The sequence below is a fragment of the Myxocyprinus asiaticus genome, chromosome 33 (genome assembly GCF_019703515.2).
Source record: "Myxocyprinus asiaticus isolate MX2 ecotype Aquarium Trade chromosome 33, UBuf_Myxa_2, whole genome shotgun sequence".
NCBI lineage: Eukaryota > Metazoa > Chordata > Actinopteri > Cypriniformes > Catostomidae > Myxocyprinus > Myxocyprinus asiaticus.
In genome coordinates this window covers 27,216,260-27,234,791 of record NC_059376.1, presented here as the reverse complement: position 1 = coordinate 27,234,791, position 18,532 = coordinate 27,216,260, and the positions used below count along the sequence as shown (strand labels likewise).

At 37.6% G+C, this 18,532-nt stretch overlaps 1 protein-coding gene across 1 annotated transcript; it reads left to right on the top strand.

The window, feature by feature from the left end:
* The first annotated feature begins 1,098 nt into the window (after positions 1–1,098).
* LOC127423808 (SRSF protein kinase 1-like) lies at positions 1,099–17,965 on the top strand. Its single transcript, XM_051668425.1, has 16 exons — positions 1,099–1,182; positions 1,879–1,933; positions 3,229–3,356; positions 3,744–3,852; positions 3,980–4,067; positions 4,246–4,333; positions 4,667–4,773; positions 5,224–5,389; positions 5,663–5,688; positions 9,126–9,342; positions 9,527–9,871; positions 10,184–10,284; positions 10,562–10,669; positions 10,832–10,901; positions 15,209–15,301; positions 16,774–17,965. Exons 1-16 carry the CDS (start codon positions 1,170–1,172, stop codon positions 16,956–16,958), a joined length of 1,899 nt encoding a protein of 632 aa, XP_051524385.1. The 5' UTR covers positions 1,099–1,169; the 3' UTR covers positions 16,959–17,965.
* Positions 17,966–18,532: the final 567 nt, after the last annotated feature.

Below are 18,532 nucleotides of genomic sequence, written 5' to 3'. Positions count from 1 at the left end.
GTTATCATTATGATTTAAAAAGGAGCCAAAGAACTATGTGATAATAAATGGCTTCATATGATCACTATCCTTAAATAAAAGTTTTTTTTTTTTTTTTGCATGATCAGTCATTTTCAAAATAAATGCTAAAATTTCACAATTTCTGGCAGAGTATGCAAAATTTTGAGCACAACTGTATTTACCAACATACATTATGCCACTCATTTATCAATTTGATAAGATGGGATTTGATTGGAGTCTGGTTGGGTAAAGCTGGTTAAAATGTTGCATTGGTATGTTCAGGATATTTGTAAATATAAGTTCGTCACATAAGGTTTTTTCCTTATCTGTTGCTGTTTTATTTCTAGTCATTATCCCAGCTTGTGTGTGTGTGTGTGTGTGAGAGAGAGAGAGAGAGAGAGAGAGAGAGAGAGAGAGAGAGTTCACCTGAGGTTGCTACTGTGTTGTATGTGATCTGAAAGTATGATTTTGACTTAAGTAGGTGTTTTCAAAATGTTATTAATTGAATGTTCAAATATGAAAGTAGAGTAAGATATTTATATACTGTCGAAGTGATATTTATGAACCTGAAAAGCTACATCTGTCCTCTTTAGCACCTGCATCAGACATAGAAAACCTGGAATCAAACATACTATTGTTTACTGAAAATAAAGGCAGATATTTTTCAGAAACTTCTGTGACTTTGTTTTGATTGTTTTATGATGAAGCACCTGAATGATCATTATTGCCCTTTTGGCTTTTTGTGCACAACTGAGGGTCTGGTTTAATTTAAGAAAATTAAGTCTAGTGGACAAAAATAGATTATTAGTCAAGGACAGTAAAGCTTCAAAGTTTAGTTTCAAAAAGCTAAACAAACAGTTATCTTGGTAACAAAAGATTTGGCCAAACTGCCTTAGTTTGTTGCAACATTTTTGTAAGGGTCCCATGGATTGACATGTGCCTTGTTTTGGTGTGTTATAGTGAAGATTATCCTTTTGCAAGATGAAAATGTGCACGTCTATCTGTTTCAATACAAATATAAACATACTGTCTTAATACGTATTGTTGCGCAAGTACAAACGCATATAAAACATAAACGACATGACCCGTGAACGCGCAACAGTCGAGACGCGCGTGCCCGGAGTTGCGCGCATGCGCAGGTCCACCCAAGCCGCCAACTAGGGGCCAACATGGAGAGAAAAGGTAATCACTTCCTCGACTTTCTATGAATTATATGTAGCTTTTTGTAACCGTGCCGTATACGCATGAGGCAAGACGACTAGTTTAATACTGCATTGCTCATTTGAGTCAGGATGCAGAGCAGACAAAGGCGCATTTTGCCTTGTCTTTAGGACGCATGGGCTGATGTCTTTAGCGTTAGCACTTAGCCGCTAAGACTGCAGCTCAAGTGAGCTGATTTTATTTTCCTGACTCCTCAGAAAGATGTTGTTTTTTTCTCGTTTTAAATCACTATTACTTAAGCCATTTAACTTTTTGTTTTAGACGTACGTTAAGCGTGCGTGTATGCGCGTGCATCTATTAGCAGGATGAGTTGAAAGCTTCTGTTTTTCTCTTTTCTGTCGTGGAAACTTCAGGAATGTCTTTCTTTCATCCTCATACTTGCATCCTTATGTCCTTGTCGTTATTAAATATGATAAAAGCATAAATGTAATTAAATGTCCCTGTCTACAGACATTAAGGATCAGTTCCTTTTAACAATGTCTGTAAACACCCAGCCGTGAATTGTTTGTGTACATTACATAAGACCATCATCACCGGTCTGTGTGTCTCCTCTCGTAATGTAAGATTATATTTGGATGTCATAAAGCACACGGTGTTTAATTATATGATTTTTTTGTTTTATTGTACTCCAACTATGAACATGTTATGTCACTCCAGTTCTGGCACTGCAGGCTAGGAAGAAAAGGGCCAAAGCCAAGAAATCGACCAAGAAGTGAGTTTCTACTTAATTATTTTCTTCCCCCACTGTTTTTTTCAGTTTGGGTATGATTTAACATTTGTACTCTCATCTTGAGACTACACTCGAAAAGGACTGGATGTGTGCGCACATTATTGGATAGTGCATAGCAAAACTATATTGTTTAAAGTATTAGCCATAAAATTCTCAATTATGTATGTGAGTTATTGCTATTTTTCAATGTAATTATTTCTTGGAAGTGGTATAGGAGTTTCCTAAACCTCAGTGTCATTGTAGACCATGCCATGCAAACTATCTGATTTGATATAACAGGTACTCACATGTTACGGAATGAGTTGTCAAGGGTTTGCTCCGATTATTCTGTCTTAAGTTGTTGAAAAGTGGCCAGTGTTCAGCCCATAATATCTGTTAACATTTTGGCAGAATTATGTCATCTCTTTGGCATGCATGGGCTATCAAGTTCCACTCCTTTTCACTTTAGTCTTTGATGATAGACTGGTTAAACCAAGCATGGACAGATGCAATCATGTTGCAAACTTGTTACCATGGTACCATGCATTTATAAATAATAAGCATGTATCAATAAAATAGTTGTTTATCGTTGTATAGTTGTAAAAGTGTTTGTGCAGTAGAAAACAAAAAACTGACTGTGTGACTTGGTGTCTTTGGTATTGATACTCAAAAATAGCCTTTTTGACTGATTTTAAAAGCATTTTATGGGGTTTAAAAATAGGAAATGCTTAGAATTGCATCTTGTGGGGGGCCTGGGTAGCTCAGCGAGTATTGACGCTGACTACCATACCTGGAGTCCCGAGTTCGAATCCAGGGCATGCTGAGTGACCCCAGCCAGGTCTCCTAAGCAGCCAAATTGGCCTGGCTGCTAGAGGGGGTAGTCACATGGGGTAACCTCCTTGTGGTTGCCATAATGTGGTTCTCGCTCTGGGTGGGGCACGTGGGGAATTGTGCTTGGATGCCACGGAGAATAGCATGGGCCTCCACATGCGCTACGTTTCGTCATTCGTCGAGTCACTACGACACCACGAGGACTTAAAGCGCATTGGGAATTGGGCATTCCAAATTGGGGAGAAAAGTGGAGAAAAAAAAGAATTGAGTCTTGCGAATTGCATGTGTAGTATGTAAGCAGTGTAAAGTGCTGGTTTTGATATGGCTTTTAATCAGTTTTATGTACCACATCAAAGAGGCTCCTCAGATGATGTAGGAAGAATCGGCCTATATAGAGTAGCTGGAACCCAAGCATGCCCTTTTAAATGTGCTTGTTGACCTAAATGAAATGTACCATCATCCCTCAGGCCAGCACATCCTCCACGTGGGGCGTCTCAACAGCAGCCTCCTACAGAGACCCAGATACAAGAGCCCGATGAGGAAATCCTAGGCTCTGATGATGAGGAGCAAGAAGATCCCAATGACTATTGCAAAGGTGGGAGACATGGCTCTTTAAACTGCTCGGATGTTATAGATGTCACCAGCACTAGCTGAAATGGCGTAAACTGAGCCTCAGAATGTGTTGCACTTTTAAAAAAGAGGCGTGTCCTTGTTTTGCAGCTTTTTTGCACTAGTTTAGTTCTGTAGGAGAAACTACAATGTGTTCCTAGAAGTGCACATTACACAAAGGGTATCAGAAATTAGTATTGTAAAAAAGGAATGTGATCCTGTTTATTTGATGATGATTTGTTTGAAAATGACAATAGTCTGGTCTAATAGCATGCTTTTTTCCCTGAGATTATAAATGTGATGATACAAAGCCAAAGGACAAGAGTTGTGCTTTTTAAATACCAGCTGAAGAATTATTCTTATATTGGTTTAGGAGGCTATCACCATGTGAAAATAGGGGACCTATTCAATGGTAAATACCATGTGATCCGTAAGCTAGGATGGGGGCATTTCTCCACTGTGTGGCTGGCCTGGGACATCCAGTAAGTGTTTCATCATGTTAAATAACAGACAAATGTTTTGGATATGCGTCCTTGTATACATGCTTTCTATTTTATCACATTTAATTATTTTGCTCTCTGTCCCTCTTTGTTGTTTTTTTCTCTGCAGAGGAAAGCGGTTTGTAGCGATGAAGGTGGTGAAGAGTGCAGAGCATTACACAGAAACAGCTGTGGATGAAATAAAGCTACTCAGATCTGTGAGTGTTAAGATAAAGTACAGAAACTGAGGTCACATATAACTTCCTCCCATGTTATCATAAAATCAAATATTTAAGCTTTCATTCTAGGCCAGCACATATTGATTCATTACTTTGATTCACTACTCAAATGTGAATGTGAAATCTTAATGGTAATTCCAATATTTTTTGTTTTCAGGTGAGAAATACAGACCCTGATGATCCAAACAGAGAGATGGTTGTGCAGCTGTTGGATGACTTCAAGATCTCAGGGATCAATGGAACTCGTATCCTTCACTGTGAAGAGTGTGTGTGTGTATGTGTGTGGGTGATTGCAAGAGAGAAAATGGGTTAAGAAGGCTGAAAGCAGGTGTCTTGTGCTATTTTAAGATACCCCAAAATTCTTTTACGAGAGGACTTGTGGGGGTTAATTTTGGATCAGTTGGGGCATTTTACGTCACAGTGATTATACTGAGAGTAGCTGATCTGGGATCAGGACACAAAACATTTGATACACAAGGGAACAAGGCCACTGATTTTTTTGGTTTGGACTGCTCCATTTATTGCTGCCAACAACAGGTTCCATTTTATAAAGCAATTTGACCTTAACTTGACTTCAGATGTTTGTATGGTATTCGAAGTGCTGGGGCACCACTTGCTTAAATGGATTATCAAGTCCAACTACCAAGGTTTACCTCTGCCCTGTGTCAAAAGCATCATTCGTCAGGTACTGCACAAATAGATCAGTGGTCATGTAATTACGGTCTCTCTAATTAGCTGCTGTCCTGGATTCAGTGGATCAATACAGATTAATTAGTATTGGTCCGAAGTCTTGCTTAACATTGTATGTTTTAAAAATTCAGACTGCTTTGCCAATGAAACAGAATACAGACCATTTGTGTCACTGCTATTTTTTATATAACCATAAAAAGAGCAGAAATATTTGTCTAATCAAATGTGCTGCCTTGGGGCATTACCAAGATGGCCACTGATTTACTTGCCTTAAAGGGACTTTTGTTGTAATTCAGAGCTAGATACTGTAACATTTCATCTTGGATTTTAAGTCAAAATTAAGCTTTATCACAGGGGAGTTGAATCGACCAAATGTGTATAGGAAGCTGCTGAGATATTTTTATGATTGATGGAATGAGTGTTTATTTGTGGACTTATGTCTCAGGTTCTTCAAGGCCTGGATTACCTGCACACCAAGTGTCAAATCATTCACACAGACATAAAGCCAGAGAACATTCTCATGAGCGTTGATGAGCAGTATGTCAGGCGGCTGGCTGCAGAGGCCACTGAGTGGCAGAAAGCAGGAGCGCCGCCCCCTTCTGGGTCAGCAGGTACAGCAGCTCTGCTTGCTTAAACACGTGCATGCACACACACACACAACCTGGAACATCATCTCATGTCAGACTCACACTTATGAAATTTCAAATGATTACACATCACCTTTTCCCTGACAGCTAATTTTTAGTTAGTTCACATTCCTTTCTTAGCACAACTTGTTGGATCACTTTCTCCCACCCTGCAGCATTATTCTTAAAATGACAGTTTGTTTGCTTTGTGAGCTGTCATTGTGTTCTAATGTCTCATGTTGATCTTTTCTTTTTCAGTGAGCACTGCCCCAGCACCAAAACAGGTACGTTTCCCTTGACTTCCACAAAAATCTTTTTATTAATATAGAAAAATAATGTACTTAATTTTAATAATTAATATTAATATTTCCCCAAGAAAACAAGACAACTGTAGGCCTCTGTAATAAAAGATAATGTCATAAATTTTCCAGAAAAGTTATAAAATGTTGAACTTTGAGCTGCCATTTCCAATTAAAGGAATATTTAGGGTTATTTGTGCTCTTGATTAAACACAGAAAAAAAATGAGAGTTGTATTTTTTAAAGGAATAAACGTTATTTGTAGTAGTGGTGTATTTTATTTTTTGACGTGAATGAAAAGAGGCTGTGAGGGATAGACTAGTGTTATGTGATAATTCATACATGCAGAGTCAATGGCCATGGTCATGAAGTTTTAGTATTTTCTTGCAAGCATGCGCTAAGTCTAGGTGCGAGTAGGTTTGGCGAAATTGCGCGGGCAAAGCGCTAATGGGCTTGGTCAAATGAAATTGAATTCTGAGGTTCTTCTCCGGTTACTGCACCATCTGCATCTTATTATGAAGTCCATTCCATGTCAAGCACCAGCGACATAAACAAAAACATAAGAATGTGGTAGTGTAAATAGGCTATATGCAGTGAATTAGAAGAATAGAAATACGGACATTTGTCAGGACTTTTTTGACTGGCTCTTTTGTGCATTAACTGCTTTCTTGTTGAAGGTCAGGCATATTTATATGACTCCTTTTATTCGCATGGAAAATGGTTCTTGTCAGGATATGGGTATAGGCTCTGTTAAATGATAGAGAATGTGGGTTTTATTAATCATACTGATCAAGTGACACAAATCATGGTTAGTATGAACAGTTATTGTATCGGCTTTCCAGGTAAGCTGTGGAGATTTGCAAGCAAGAGGGGGAATTACTTTGATAATCAGTTAATCTTTGATTATGTCATTGATTAATCGGTTTTAAAAAAAATCCAGAAATGTTATTTTCTGTATATTATTAAAATTTGGTTTTAATATTTAGTTTGATTTACGGTGCTGAATTCACGATTCTTTACTCTCACAAAACTTTGAACAAAGCCTGAATCATTAATTTACCAGTGAAATCAGACATTGCATTTGGCATTATCAGGAGGACAATCAAATATCAGGACCCTTGGAATTATTATGCACTATATTAAGCATTATTCACCGTTACACATTTATAGTACAGTCATCTAAACCCTGTGGAGATTTACTCTCGCACTTAAAAATCTCATCCCGGTGCTCACTGTATTACAGGAGGAGGAGAAACCAAAACACGAAAATCTGCACATTTGATTACATTGAAACTGAAGTCGTGGTGTGATGTTGCACAGTTTAATCCAAATGATTGCATTCCCTTCCTCCATTGCGATCGATTTGATTGACGTGTGTGTGCGCCATCGCTTAATCTTTAAAGTTTAACAGAGACTTGCTTGTGGTAAAAACAAACTGTTTTGCGAAATATGCTGAAATACATGCCTGATTTTGAATTCATAACATGTATACATTATAAAACATAGAAATTCGCAGTAAAATTGATGCGCTGGAGAGAAACAACTCTCGCGCATCAAACAGCATACATCCTCTGTCAACTTACCAGAAGTTGTTTTTAAAGTTTGTAAAGTCCCCTCGTGCGCTGGACAGCTTGGGTCGTGTTTTTTTTCTGCTTCAACTTCTCTCTGTTGTTTTTCAAATGAGTTTCTTCATGCAACACATTTTTCACTGGGCTGTAAAGTGACGTCAATGACGGGGCTACTCCATGCTTACCACAAATATCCAACTAAATGATAATTACATTTGTTGTTGATGATTTCCATTATCGATAATTATTGATTTTTATTGATTAGTTGTTGCAGCCCTAGTATGTATAAAATCATGAGCACTCACATGAGATGAGGACTCTAGTCTTATCAGCATCCTTATGAAAACTGAAACATTTTATTTTACATGGGGCTAGGGCACCCTCATGGGGGCTGCCATTTTAGAATCACATGAGCAGCTGAATACTACTTGCCTAATCTCAGTAACCGTCTTGTTATTGGACACTTTCACTCTTGGATTAAATTAATCATGGTTGATTGTGAATAGTGAGTTTTACCAATGGCATCGGTAACTGAAAAATATTGATTTTGAATGATGCTGCATCCACACCTCTAGGTGTCACTGTAAGTCCAAAATGACAATCAAAAAGTTACTGAGTGCACCTTTAATATACTTCAGGCCGTTATGTGTAGCTTATATGACAATGTAAATTAATATAAATTAACATTCAAATTAATATAAGAATTATTTAAAAGCTGCATGAAAATGCAAATGAGTGCACTTTTAATTGACATAATCACTCTACGATAAGAGTTGAATAAAATATTAATAGAAATTAGATCAAAAGTACAATTGTAAATATAAACTAATAATACTTGAAAAATAAACCATGACCTCTAGAGGATTTAACACAAATCTCATAGTTTTGTTTCATAAAACGGCTACAACAGTGATTGTCAGGGACATTATTTAATGTTCCACTATATTCTCAGAGTTTGGAAATGAACTTTATTACCACCTGCTGGTGGAATCTCCAAGCTGCAAATGTAGGAACTGATTTTGGTCTTTGCGCTGAAAAACGATGTGGTCTGAAACATCTTAGCACAATGTCCTATTTCACATGTAATTTGCAAATTGCTCTTTGTGCCACCTCATTAACATACAAAACACCCACAGTTTGCGTGCATATACCCACAGATAGCGCAAACACTCCCACCCACGGCCACTTGCCTATTGCGCTGGCACGAAAATTTTGCTTAGAATTAACGCTCTCACGAAAATTGGATATACCATTGTATGGTTGTTACGTGTTGCCCTGCACATGAAAATAGAGCCCACAGTCTTTTCAATGGCATGCAATGTATAAAGTTGTTATAATCACTCATGTTTTCTCTAATCACTCATCACTAATCTCTCATGTTTTCTTTGTCTACTAAAATTTCTTGGAAATAGTTTTATTTTTTTATTTTTTTCTTCAATGTTTCGGAAACATTGATTTCCGAAACATTTTAAACAACCAAAACATCTTAAACAACAGTACAACCCATTGAAGAGACTCGCTATTCCTCACAGCCTCATTTCTGTCAAAAACTAAAGATGGTGCTACTGTGAATAAGGTCCATTCTTTAGTAAAAAAATGTTTTTCTTTTTACTGTAAGTTTTCTAAATCATCCTTTTTATGTGGGACTATTTTTATAGATGAAAGAACTTCTGTTTTTACTTTACCAGCAAAGCAATTCTTGTGGGTGGAGTTTGCACCATGTAAACAGTGCTTTCCAATGAAAGTGTATTTACAATAAAATCGCTTTGTTCTTTTAACAAACATATTCCAAGTTATAAATAACCTGAAATATTCAGGTTAAGACATTTTTGGTTTTCACCATGCTCTTCCTCAGGTGCCCAAAATGTCAAAAAATAAGAAAAAGAAGCTAAAGAAGAAGCAGAAGCGACAAGCGGAGCTCCTGGAGAAATGTATTATGGACTTGGAGGAGATGGAGATCGGGCCTGAGTGCAAAGAGGATGAGGAATATGACCCAGAATCTCCCAAATCCCCCTCTTGCGCCCCGCTCAGACAGGCATCACTGCAGGACATTGCCACTGAGGACACAATAAGTTAGTTTCTGTTTGTATAACTTATAGTATACTTAGAGTCATTGTAATTGTAGAAAATGGTTTAATTAGTGATTGTAATAATAAAAATCTGATAATTCACTGATAAATCATTGTTGCTTGATTGGTGATGCAAGTGTTACATTTAAAAAAAAAAAAATGTATTCCCTGCTTCTCTTTATAATAGTGGAGACGAGAGAGAGGCTAACCTCAGATGCTTCACTGGAACTTAACTGTAACGGCTGCCTGCACACCAGTCAAACACAGCCTGAGGAGAATGATAATGGAGACCAGCAACATGCCAAACTGCAGAAGGACCACCATAATGCAAATGCTTGTGCACAGGATGCGGCTCACAGCATGTATGAGTACTGTAATGGGGCAGAGTCCCCAGAAATGGACCAGGCTGCCTACAGTAATGGAACCGTAGACCAAGAGCAGTTGGAGGTGGGAGAGCTGCACCCTGGGGAGGAAGATCAGCAAAAGTGTAGATCTGGAGCCAGGGAACAGAACAAGGAGAAGCTAAAGAACGGTCAGTGAGCAACACAGGTGGCTTGTTTCCTTTTTGAGTTTTTTATTTTTTATTTTTTTTATTTATTTTTTTTATCCAAGCTTAACCTACAATTGGCATTGCAATCTTTGTAGCTTACTTGTGAAATACCCTTTTTTACTATATTTATTAATGTAGATGGATTGGTGAAATGTATAATCATTGCAGAGACTACTGGATGATGATATTATTATTATTATTAAGCAACATGCTAAATAAGGCAGCTCAAAGCCAACATCCAAATGCAATACATCTTCATCTTCTATAAGGCATCTCATTCTTCCTCTCTCACAGGCAAGTTAGCAGCTGGCAGCCTATTGGTCAATCCACTAGATCCGCTCAACTCAGACAAGATCAAGGTCAAGATTGCAGACCTGGGCAATGCCTGCTGGGTGGTGAGTCTTAAGATTTTAATGTATGAATTTTTAAAATGAAGGGCAAAATTAAGCACTAAAAAGCACAGCAGTGTCTATTGAATGTCACTACTAAGTGTCTAGATTGACTGATAAGCATTTGTTTGCATGTTGAAGCAAGCAGCTAAAATGTTTGTTTTACACACACAAACTTGCTGGAACATCTTGGATGCTTAAGTATTTTTGAGTGTCATTTTTGTAATCTAAATGTTTTGCTTCTGAGCTGAGCTGGGTATTGATATGATTTTCTGTCCTTCAGCACAAGCACTTTACTGAAGACATTCAGACCCGTCAGTACCGCTCTCTGGAGGTGCTGCTGGGCTCAGGGTACAGCACACCGGCTGATATATGGAGCACGGCTTGTATGGTGAGAAACAACCCAGCACGCGCATGGTCTTTCGCCAGTTTGTTCAGTCTTAAACAATATTGCTTTTACATACACCCTGATAAGCACAGATGAGCTGATTTGAGTGATGCTGTAATAATTCAGGTTTTAACTTGGATTTAATTGCTCTGTTTCTCTCTCGAGGCGTTTGAGTTGGCCACCGGTGATTACTTGTTTGAGCCCCACTCTGGTGAAGATTACTCCAGAGATGAAGGTAACACTTTATTCCCCCTCTCTCTTTCTGCTTCCTATTCACAGTTTTCGGACTGAAATCTCATCATCCCAATGAGGTTTCTGATCTTACATATGTTAAAGAAAGTTGTACAGTGGCCAGTTAATCTGGATCAGACTGGATGGTTTTTATTTGTGCTGTTCCTAAGCACATTTTTAATGTGGCAATGTACCAAGTCATTTTAATATCTCACTCCAGACACTAGGCAATGGAATTAAAATTACCTCTGTATTTTGTGTTTCTTTTTTTCTAAACTGAAATGTTTGGATATTGCAGTGTTTCAAGGGTTATAGTCCTGTGGTTGTTTCCCTGCTAACAGTCAGCGCATCTTTTTAACTTACAGAGAGATTGGCTGCCCTGTCTCTTCTTTACACTTCCTCTTAACTGTCACTTCCTCCTCCACCTCTCTCTCTCTCTCTCTTTTTCTGAATCTTTTATTCATCCTTGTAGTTTCTTTGTTCCTCTTGGTCCTCTATTCTTAGTCCATCGTTTCATTGACATGCAAAGAGTAACACCATCAACTAAGATGGAAACAACATTTTTCCTCTTCCTGAGAAATTGAGTGTTCACAGGAAAAATTGTCTCCCTAAGACAATTACCCATCAGTCATGTTTAGTTAGCCTTTTCTTGGACATTCTGTCATTTCTGTTCTAATTGTGGTTGCACTAGAACTTAAAAACTGTTTACACACCCTGGCTGTTATGTTAGTCTTGATCAGGATTTGAAGGTGCTCGCACTGTCATTAGAATGCAACTTTTTAAATACACGGATGAAATACGATCCAATAGTGTGCTGATCTTCATGGGACTTGACAAGATAAAAGGCTACAAAAGCTAAATATTAAAGTTTTGGTAGGACATTGTACACTGAGATGATTTCACTTTAACAAGGTTCTATGCCTTTGCAAGGTTTTTAACAGAAATGCATCTAGTTGGGGAAGAAGTCGAACTGGAGAGGCAGCCAGAAGCCAGTAATGATGCATTATACTTTAAACACTCTTGATGAGAACACACTGCGTTCTTGTGGTATATCACATTGCACTGGCATCAGCTGATGTAATGTTCCTAAACATGGTGTGAACAGAATTATGTCACACTTTGATCCTCTTCCCTTTTAAATAGTTTCAAAGAGGAAGGTAGTTATTGAATTTTCAGATTAGTGTGGATAACCTTGGTGACTTTAGGCTTTTGTACATGAATTGTACCCACAATGAGCTCTCTTGTTCTCACGGTGTGACTAACCACTCCATCATTTTATGTCTTTCCATCCTTTTGGCTTGCTTATTCCATTCTTGTTGTGCTCATTCACACAGGGGAAACACCCAGTGTCATGTCTCCTCTGCAGCTATTGCTGTGATCAGTTATTTAGCTGTCACTGCAGATATCTTGCATATCTTCACTGCTGAGGACAGCGTTGTTGCGTGATGATAAAGTGTAAAAAAGAAAAAGTTTGCGTGACAAAAATCAGCATATCATTTTTAGCAATCATACACAAATGCAAGGCATAGGTTTAGTTTGAAAGTTGGTAGGGACATATTGCAAGGAGGACATTATTCATAATGTTGATATTAAGAATGCGAGAAATTAAAGTGTCTATAGGCACAATATTTGTCTTATTTTTAAAGTCTAATTTTCTATTCTTCTGCCCCGCCTTATTAAATATTAGCCTGTTTTTGTTACTAGCACTATTTGATCATGAAGGTCTAATTTTATTTCCTGTATTTTATTGACAAAACATGCTTTTCCTATTTAGCCTGATGATCTCCAGTGTGAAATATAAAACATGTATTGGCTAGTATGCTATATATTTTCTGCACACAATGTGAAATATTAGTTAAAAATGCAAACATCCTTGCGCTGACTGGCTCATTTTGACAAGCTGCTTGCTCAACTCTCTCACACACCTTTGTCGTCATAGAAACACACATATCAGACACATGCCTAATATTTTCTGCTCACTGTATTTTAATACACTTTCAGGATGAATGCATTAAAACAATGCCACAAGTTAATTTGTATACCGTGAAAATTCAATATATTGTGCAGCCCCACTGGCCACCACTAAATTCTTTATTTGGGATGGCAGTCTGTTATCTGTGCAGTTACACTAGCTTCTTAAATTCCTGCACATATAATCCACCCCCTTACCTGGCACAATCTCTCTTCATTCGTATTGGTAACATTTGTAAATGACAAAAGCATGCTTTTTAAAAATCTATTCGTTTAAAGCAGGGGTCGGCAACCTTTTTGACATGGAGTGCCATTTTTTTGTTTCCAAGTTTGATTCCATTTTTCTGATTTTAATCATTTATTTTTCATTACAAATGATATCAGCATAACAGTTTGAGTGAAAATTTTGTGCAAAACCCGATGATTATAATATAATCATGTGAATTTTCACAGAGCATCTTGTGAAAGTGCTTTAAAGAAAGGAAACCTGTCCTTTTGTACAAAATGAGTTAACAGTTAATGTCACAAGTTTGCTTATTTGATTACTGATCATGAAATTGTGTGGAATCTTAAATATTACTTATGTAATTGTAATCATGTAATCACTAGCAAGCAAGCAACAGTGAGAGAGTAGCTGGCTATTTTATTTCTATGAAGTTTTTCAAACCTGCATTCCAATCAACATCTTGATGTAATCCTTCCTCATGATCACGCAGCGTGATTTCATGAGCTGAATGGGAGGATAAACACTATTAAAGTGTGACAAGACTTGCGCTGCGCATGCAAGCCATTTGTGCATCACAAGCTGATCAACTATTCAGCCCTTTTCGAAATCACACCTGTGAATGTTATCTCCAGAAAATGATTAAAAAAAGCTCTTATGCAGTAATCACAAATATCTGTGATTGATGAATCCTGAACTGCGCTGAGAAAAGTAACAGGTACCATGTGACAATGCTGTTTATGCACTGCTTCACAAGACGTTGGACAATAAATAATGATACTGAGAATTTTTAATAGTCAATAAAATTAATATAAAAACATATTATGAAGTATTTTCTAAGTGGTAAATTTGCCCAGATGTTGGTCAGGACATGTCCCTAACATCCCTACCTAAATGTACACCTATGCACAATGCCATTTCGTGCAGAATTCTTATATATTCTAGTGGAGTACCTGAGTTAACTACTACAGATGTGTGTGCTTCACATGTCACTGCATGTTGAAATCAGGCATACTGAAGAAGTTCAGAAGTTTTGTGCATGTATCTGCATGTAAATGGCAAAGTTAAAACTCTTGTGATATCACAGTGGTTTATTGACAGATGAGTAGGCTGTCTTTTGCTGTTGTTCAAACCCATGAGCATTTAAACTAAAAGTGAAATAACTTTGAATGTGGTAAAAGTGGACAAATCTCAAAGCTCTTCGGACCCCAATCAAACGGATTGTCTGAAAAGGATGTCAACACTAGGTGCAAATGGGGCCACTGATAAATTTTAGTCATCCTGACCCACTTTATTTGCTTTATTTGAGTTTGTGCCTTTCAGTCTCTTTTAGGACCCTGTCCATGTTGTTGCTGATTTACTTCATTCCATGGTCCTGTTGTTTTCTCTCTGTCTGACCTCACTCTCTCAGACCACCTTGCTCTGATTATTGATTTGGGGCATATCCCCCATCACTGTGTTCTGAGTGGGAAATTCTCACAGGAATATTTTACCAGGAATGGTATGCCTATCAATCAAGCAACGCCCCGCCCTGAGGGAGGAACTTAAGGGGAAGCGTTAAGATTCCAGCAGCTCCATTGACAGCACATCCTTGTCACACTGACTGGTGTATTTGGAAATAACTTTTCTATTTAAATGAAGTCTGAAGCATTTTTAATATAGCCAACACCGGCTTTGATCATTATTAAAGTGTCGACGCACAAGCAAACTGCCCTCTTCTGTTTCTGTTGATTGGCCCTCAGCGCAACAGATGAATGAAGTTTTTACTGCTTCAAAGCCACGGTAGTGTTGCATGACTCTGTTGAATGTGCTAGAAGCACTGCCAGAGGCTGCCGAGGTTCGAAAACAGACTTTACCTTCACGGCAGTCCAACTGTTCTCTGAAACTTTAATCTGATGAGTCTCTGATCTCTAAAGTGTTTCAGTCTGTGACTGTTATCTCTGCTGTCAGGATATAGCAGCTGCTCTTTCCCTTTTCCCTCTTCTCTCAGGATGGGTAAATTACTGTAGTAACACTGATCAATTTGTCTTTTTTTGTTCACCCTGTCCTCCCCTCCATCTCACAACACCCCTCCCTGCTCAACAACCCCGTCTTTGTGTGGTTGTGTGTGATAATAGACCACATTGCTTTGATCATTGAACTGCTGGGGGCAGTCCCACGCAAACTTGTACTGACTGGAAAATATTCCAAGGAGTTTTTCACCAAGAAAGGTAATGCAGCCTTTATAAATATCTTATTTGCCATTAAATGGTGCACAATATCAAAGAACTGTAGTACCAGACAGCTGTGACAGCTAAAGATGTTTTCATTTTAAAAGCTTAAATTACATAAGCTGTGTGCAACTAACATGAGCATAAATGTATTTATAAACTTCTAAAACTAAAGCTTTATGTATAAATCTATCTGTGTATATTCATATTTAGGGATGTTTTAAAGTCAACATGAAATCATAATTACCCACATTAGCCATTAACCTATAGCCCACGCTGCCTGTATGAAATCAGACAAAAAGTCCTTAGTCGTTCAAGTTATCACGTTTTGGTGAAAGATTATGAAAGAAAAAAAATAATATTCTCTGATAATTAACCAAAAGCCAAATATCTACTTTGGCATCGTTTTAGGCTACTGTTGTGGGTAATGCAAGGCCAATAATAGTTCATGCAAGTTAAACCTAATGTAATGGGTTTCAGAAATAATAGCAAATATCAGTACACTTCAAAAAGAAGTGTTATTATAGGGATACGTAGAAGATCTCAAGGGTGAACTTGATCTTCAGTCTCCACATCATGTTCATGTTGACTTTAAGTGACTTCTGTGAGGCAGCAAGTACTTGTTAATGTTGTTAACACTCTTGTTGCAAAATGTAAAAATATGAAACACAATGTGTCGTGCACACTAGAGGTCGACCAAAGTGGAGTTTGGCGATAACAAAAACTAAGGTACAGGAAAAGGACGATAGCTGATTAATCAGCTGATTGTTTTTAAAAATCAATTTATTTAATGTCAAAAAAATTCTTAGTCTTTCCTACTGTGATGGGCACAGACATGTGGCCAAATGAATAAAATCCCAGACGCAGTTTGTTCAACCAAAGTCCCAATAATAACCAGGCAAAATAAAGATTTGTTGCATAACACCGGGCTTTTAACTATTAACAAGCCCAAAATACACCGGGAACTCTTATTTTGAATTGTCTGTGTTTCCAACTTAAACAAAAGCGAAATAAAACATGCCTTCTTAGAATAATCTACAACGTATTACAATAGAAGCACTATAAAGTTAACATTGTCATGCTAACGGGGCACGTTTCCACATATAGCAGTCGCATTTTTCTTTCCATGTCGTTGCTGCAATTTAGAACACTTGATTATCTAATCAACAAAATATGCATTGAAGTGAGGATAAAAAGATGGATGAATATTGTCAATGATGATAGTTCAGATTGTCTGTGATAGTTCTTCTAGAGGCTGCAGTTATACTGTAAAACCAAGCTGCTCTAACTGTAGAATCCTCCAAAGGGAAACAAAATTATCTGCAACTATCAGCATTGATTTTTGCAGATAACTGAGTTCCAAAAAGCAACTATCGGCACCGATTAATCTGTAAAACCGATGTATCGGTTGACCTCTAGTGTACACTACATAAATGTACCTATATGTTTACTTATTAATGTGCTTTCTGTAGGTGACCTAAAGCATATTACTAAGCTGAAGCCGTGGGGTTTGCTGGACGTACTGATGGATAAATACGAGTGGCCTCGGGAGGAGACTGAGACCTTCACTGATTTCCTACTTCCTATGCTGGAGCTCTTGCCAGAGAAAAGAGCCACGGCTGCCGATTGTCTGCGACACCCTTGGCTTGCCCTCTAGTGGCTTTTTGTCATCACTGCACCTACTTCAGGCCATCTCTCCCTAAACTTAAGAGACTGCAACAGATCACTTTCCAGTTTTTAGAGCATATCAGAGTAGTTATTTTTCTTCTGTAAATCTGAGTGGTTTCTTATGCTTGGTTCAACAGAGGAATAGTACATTTGTCTTTTTTGTTTTTGTTGTTTTCTTGGACTCTAAAAGTGTTGAAGTTTTCTAATGGGTCACATCAACTGTGATCTCTATACTGTCCCTTTTATTTTGGCAAACCGTGAAACGTAGATCCTGGAAATGTCGCTCATTGTCTTGTTTATATACCTGGGTATTTTCAGATGTTGTAAAACAGCCTGATGTTGTAAAACAAAGATGGGTGTGTATATAAAAAGAGAAAGTCCACTCCACCTGAGTGCTGACTGCTTGGACTGCAGTATGATGCATAGGAAATCCTTTTGTTACGTGTTGTTTCCTGAGTTGGAAAGGAATGGGGGTTTATGGAAAGGGATTTGTTTGGTTTAATTTATGACTGTAGAATATATAAATTCAGATTATTTCTGTTCTGTGTCAAGATTCACCACACCCTTGTTTCTCTCAACTTTACAAGTGTCTTTTGTGTGTGCAAGTGTGTGTGTATTAGTTAAGTAGGTTTTGATATTGTCTGTCTCAAATTAGATTTTCTCTCTCATGGGTTAGTACGTAATTGTGTACAAGATGCTTCCATGCAAAGTGAGTAATTGTTAAGGACCACCAAAATTAGATAAAAAAAAAAAAAGAGAATCATTAATTGTCTGAATGTGTACGTGCGTGTTTTTGTGTGTGTGTGTGTGTGTGTGTGTGTATGTGCGCATATGCATGCGTGTGTGTGTCTGTATATATGTGTACCAAAGAGTTTGCCTTGATCTGTATATTACAGCCATGTACAGTTTTTAAAAGAAATCCTACTATTGTATTTAAGCTAAGATTATTTAGCTTGATAGGAGTGTTTTAATAAAGCATTTGAAAGATGGGTGAAACCATTTGTCTTACTGTTCTCAAATAAAAAACAAAACCAACAAATGGAGGTGAATAAACTGGTAACAACTGGTTAACTTTCACTTTAATGCACACAGTGCTTTGGGACAGTAAGATAAACTAGTATTTGTGGAAAATACTGGATATAATTTAGTGCAAAGAAAATTAACAGAGTAACAAAGAGTGCAAGAAGACAAATGAGTCAATATCAGGTTTGATCAAACTGTGAATGAGTCCTCTAGAATGGAATGTCCACTTCTATGTGCATGTTTGTACAGGTTTCATCTGTAAACACATGGAAACATTCTCATTAGAATTGGGAATTTTGTCATATATTCGTATAGGCTATTGCATCCTAAATTAAGTCCAAAAATAAGGTTTATTAAGATGCAAACACAACTTTAGGATTATTCATTTACAGACATCCAGCTGTGATTCTTGTGAAGAGTTTTACAATCTTTCCAAGTCATTGCACGTGTGACTTCATGACTTGTTCATTATTCATGACTAATTATGATTTAATATCAAAATCAGTTCCTTAAAACCTCACTGTGGCTGCCTGGTCTCTT

Excerpts from the sequence above, each read along its gene's own strand:
- LOC127423808 (XM_051668425.1), top strand. Across the intron at positions 3,853-3,979 it reads TGGCTGGCCTGGGACATCCA|AGGAAAGCGGTTTGTAGCGA; the intron begins GTAAGTGTTTCA and ends TTTTCTCTGCAG. Across the intron at positions 4,774-5,223 it reads TCAAAAGCATCATTCGTCAG|GTTCTTCAAGGCCTGGATTA; the intron begins GTACTGCACAAA and ends CTTATGTCTCAG.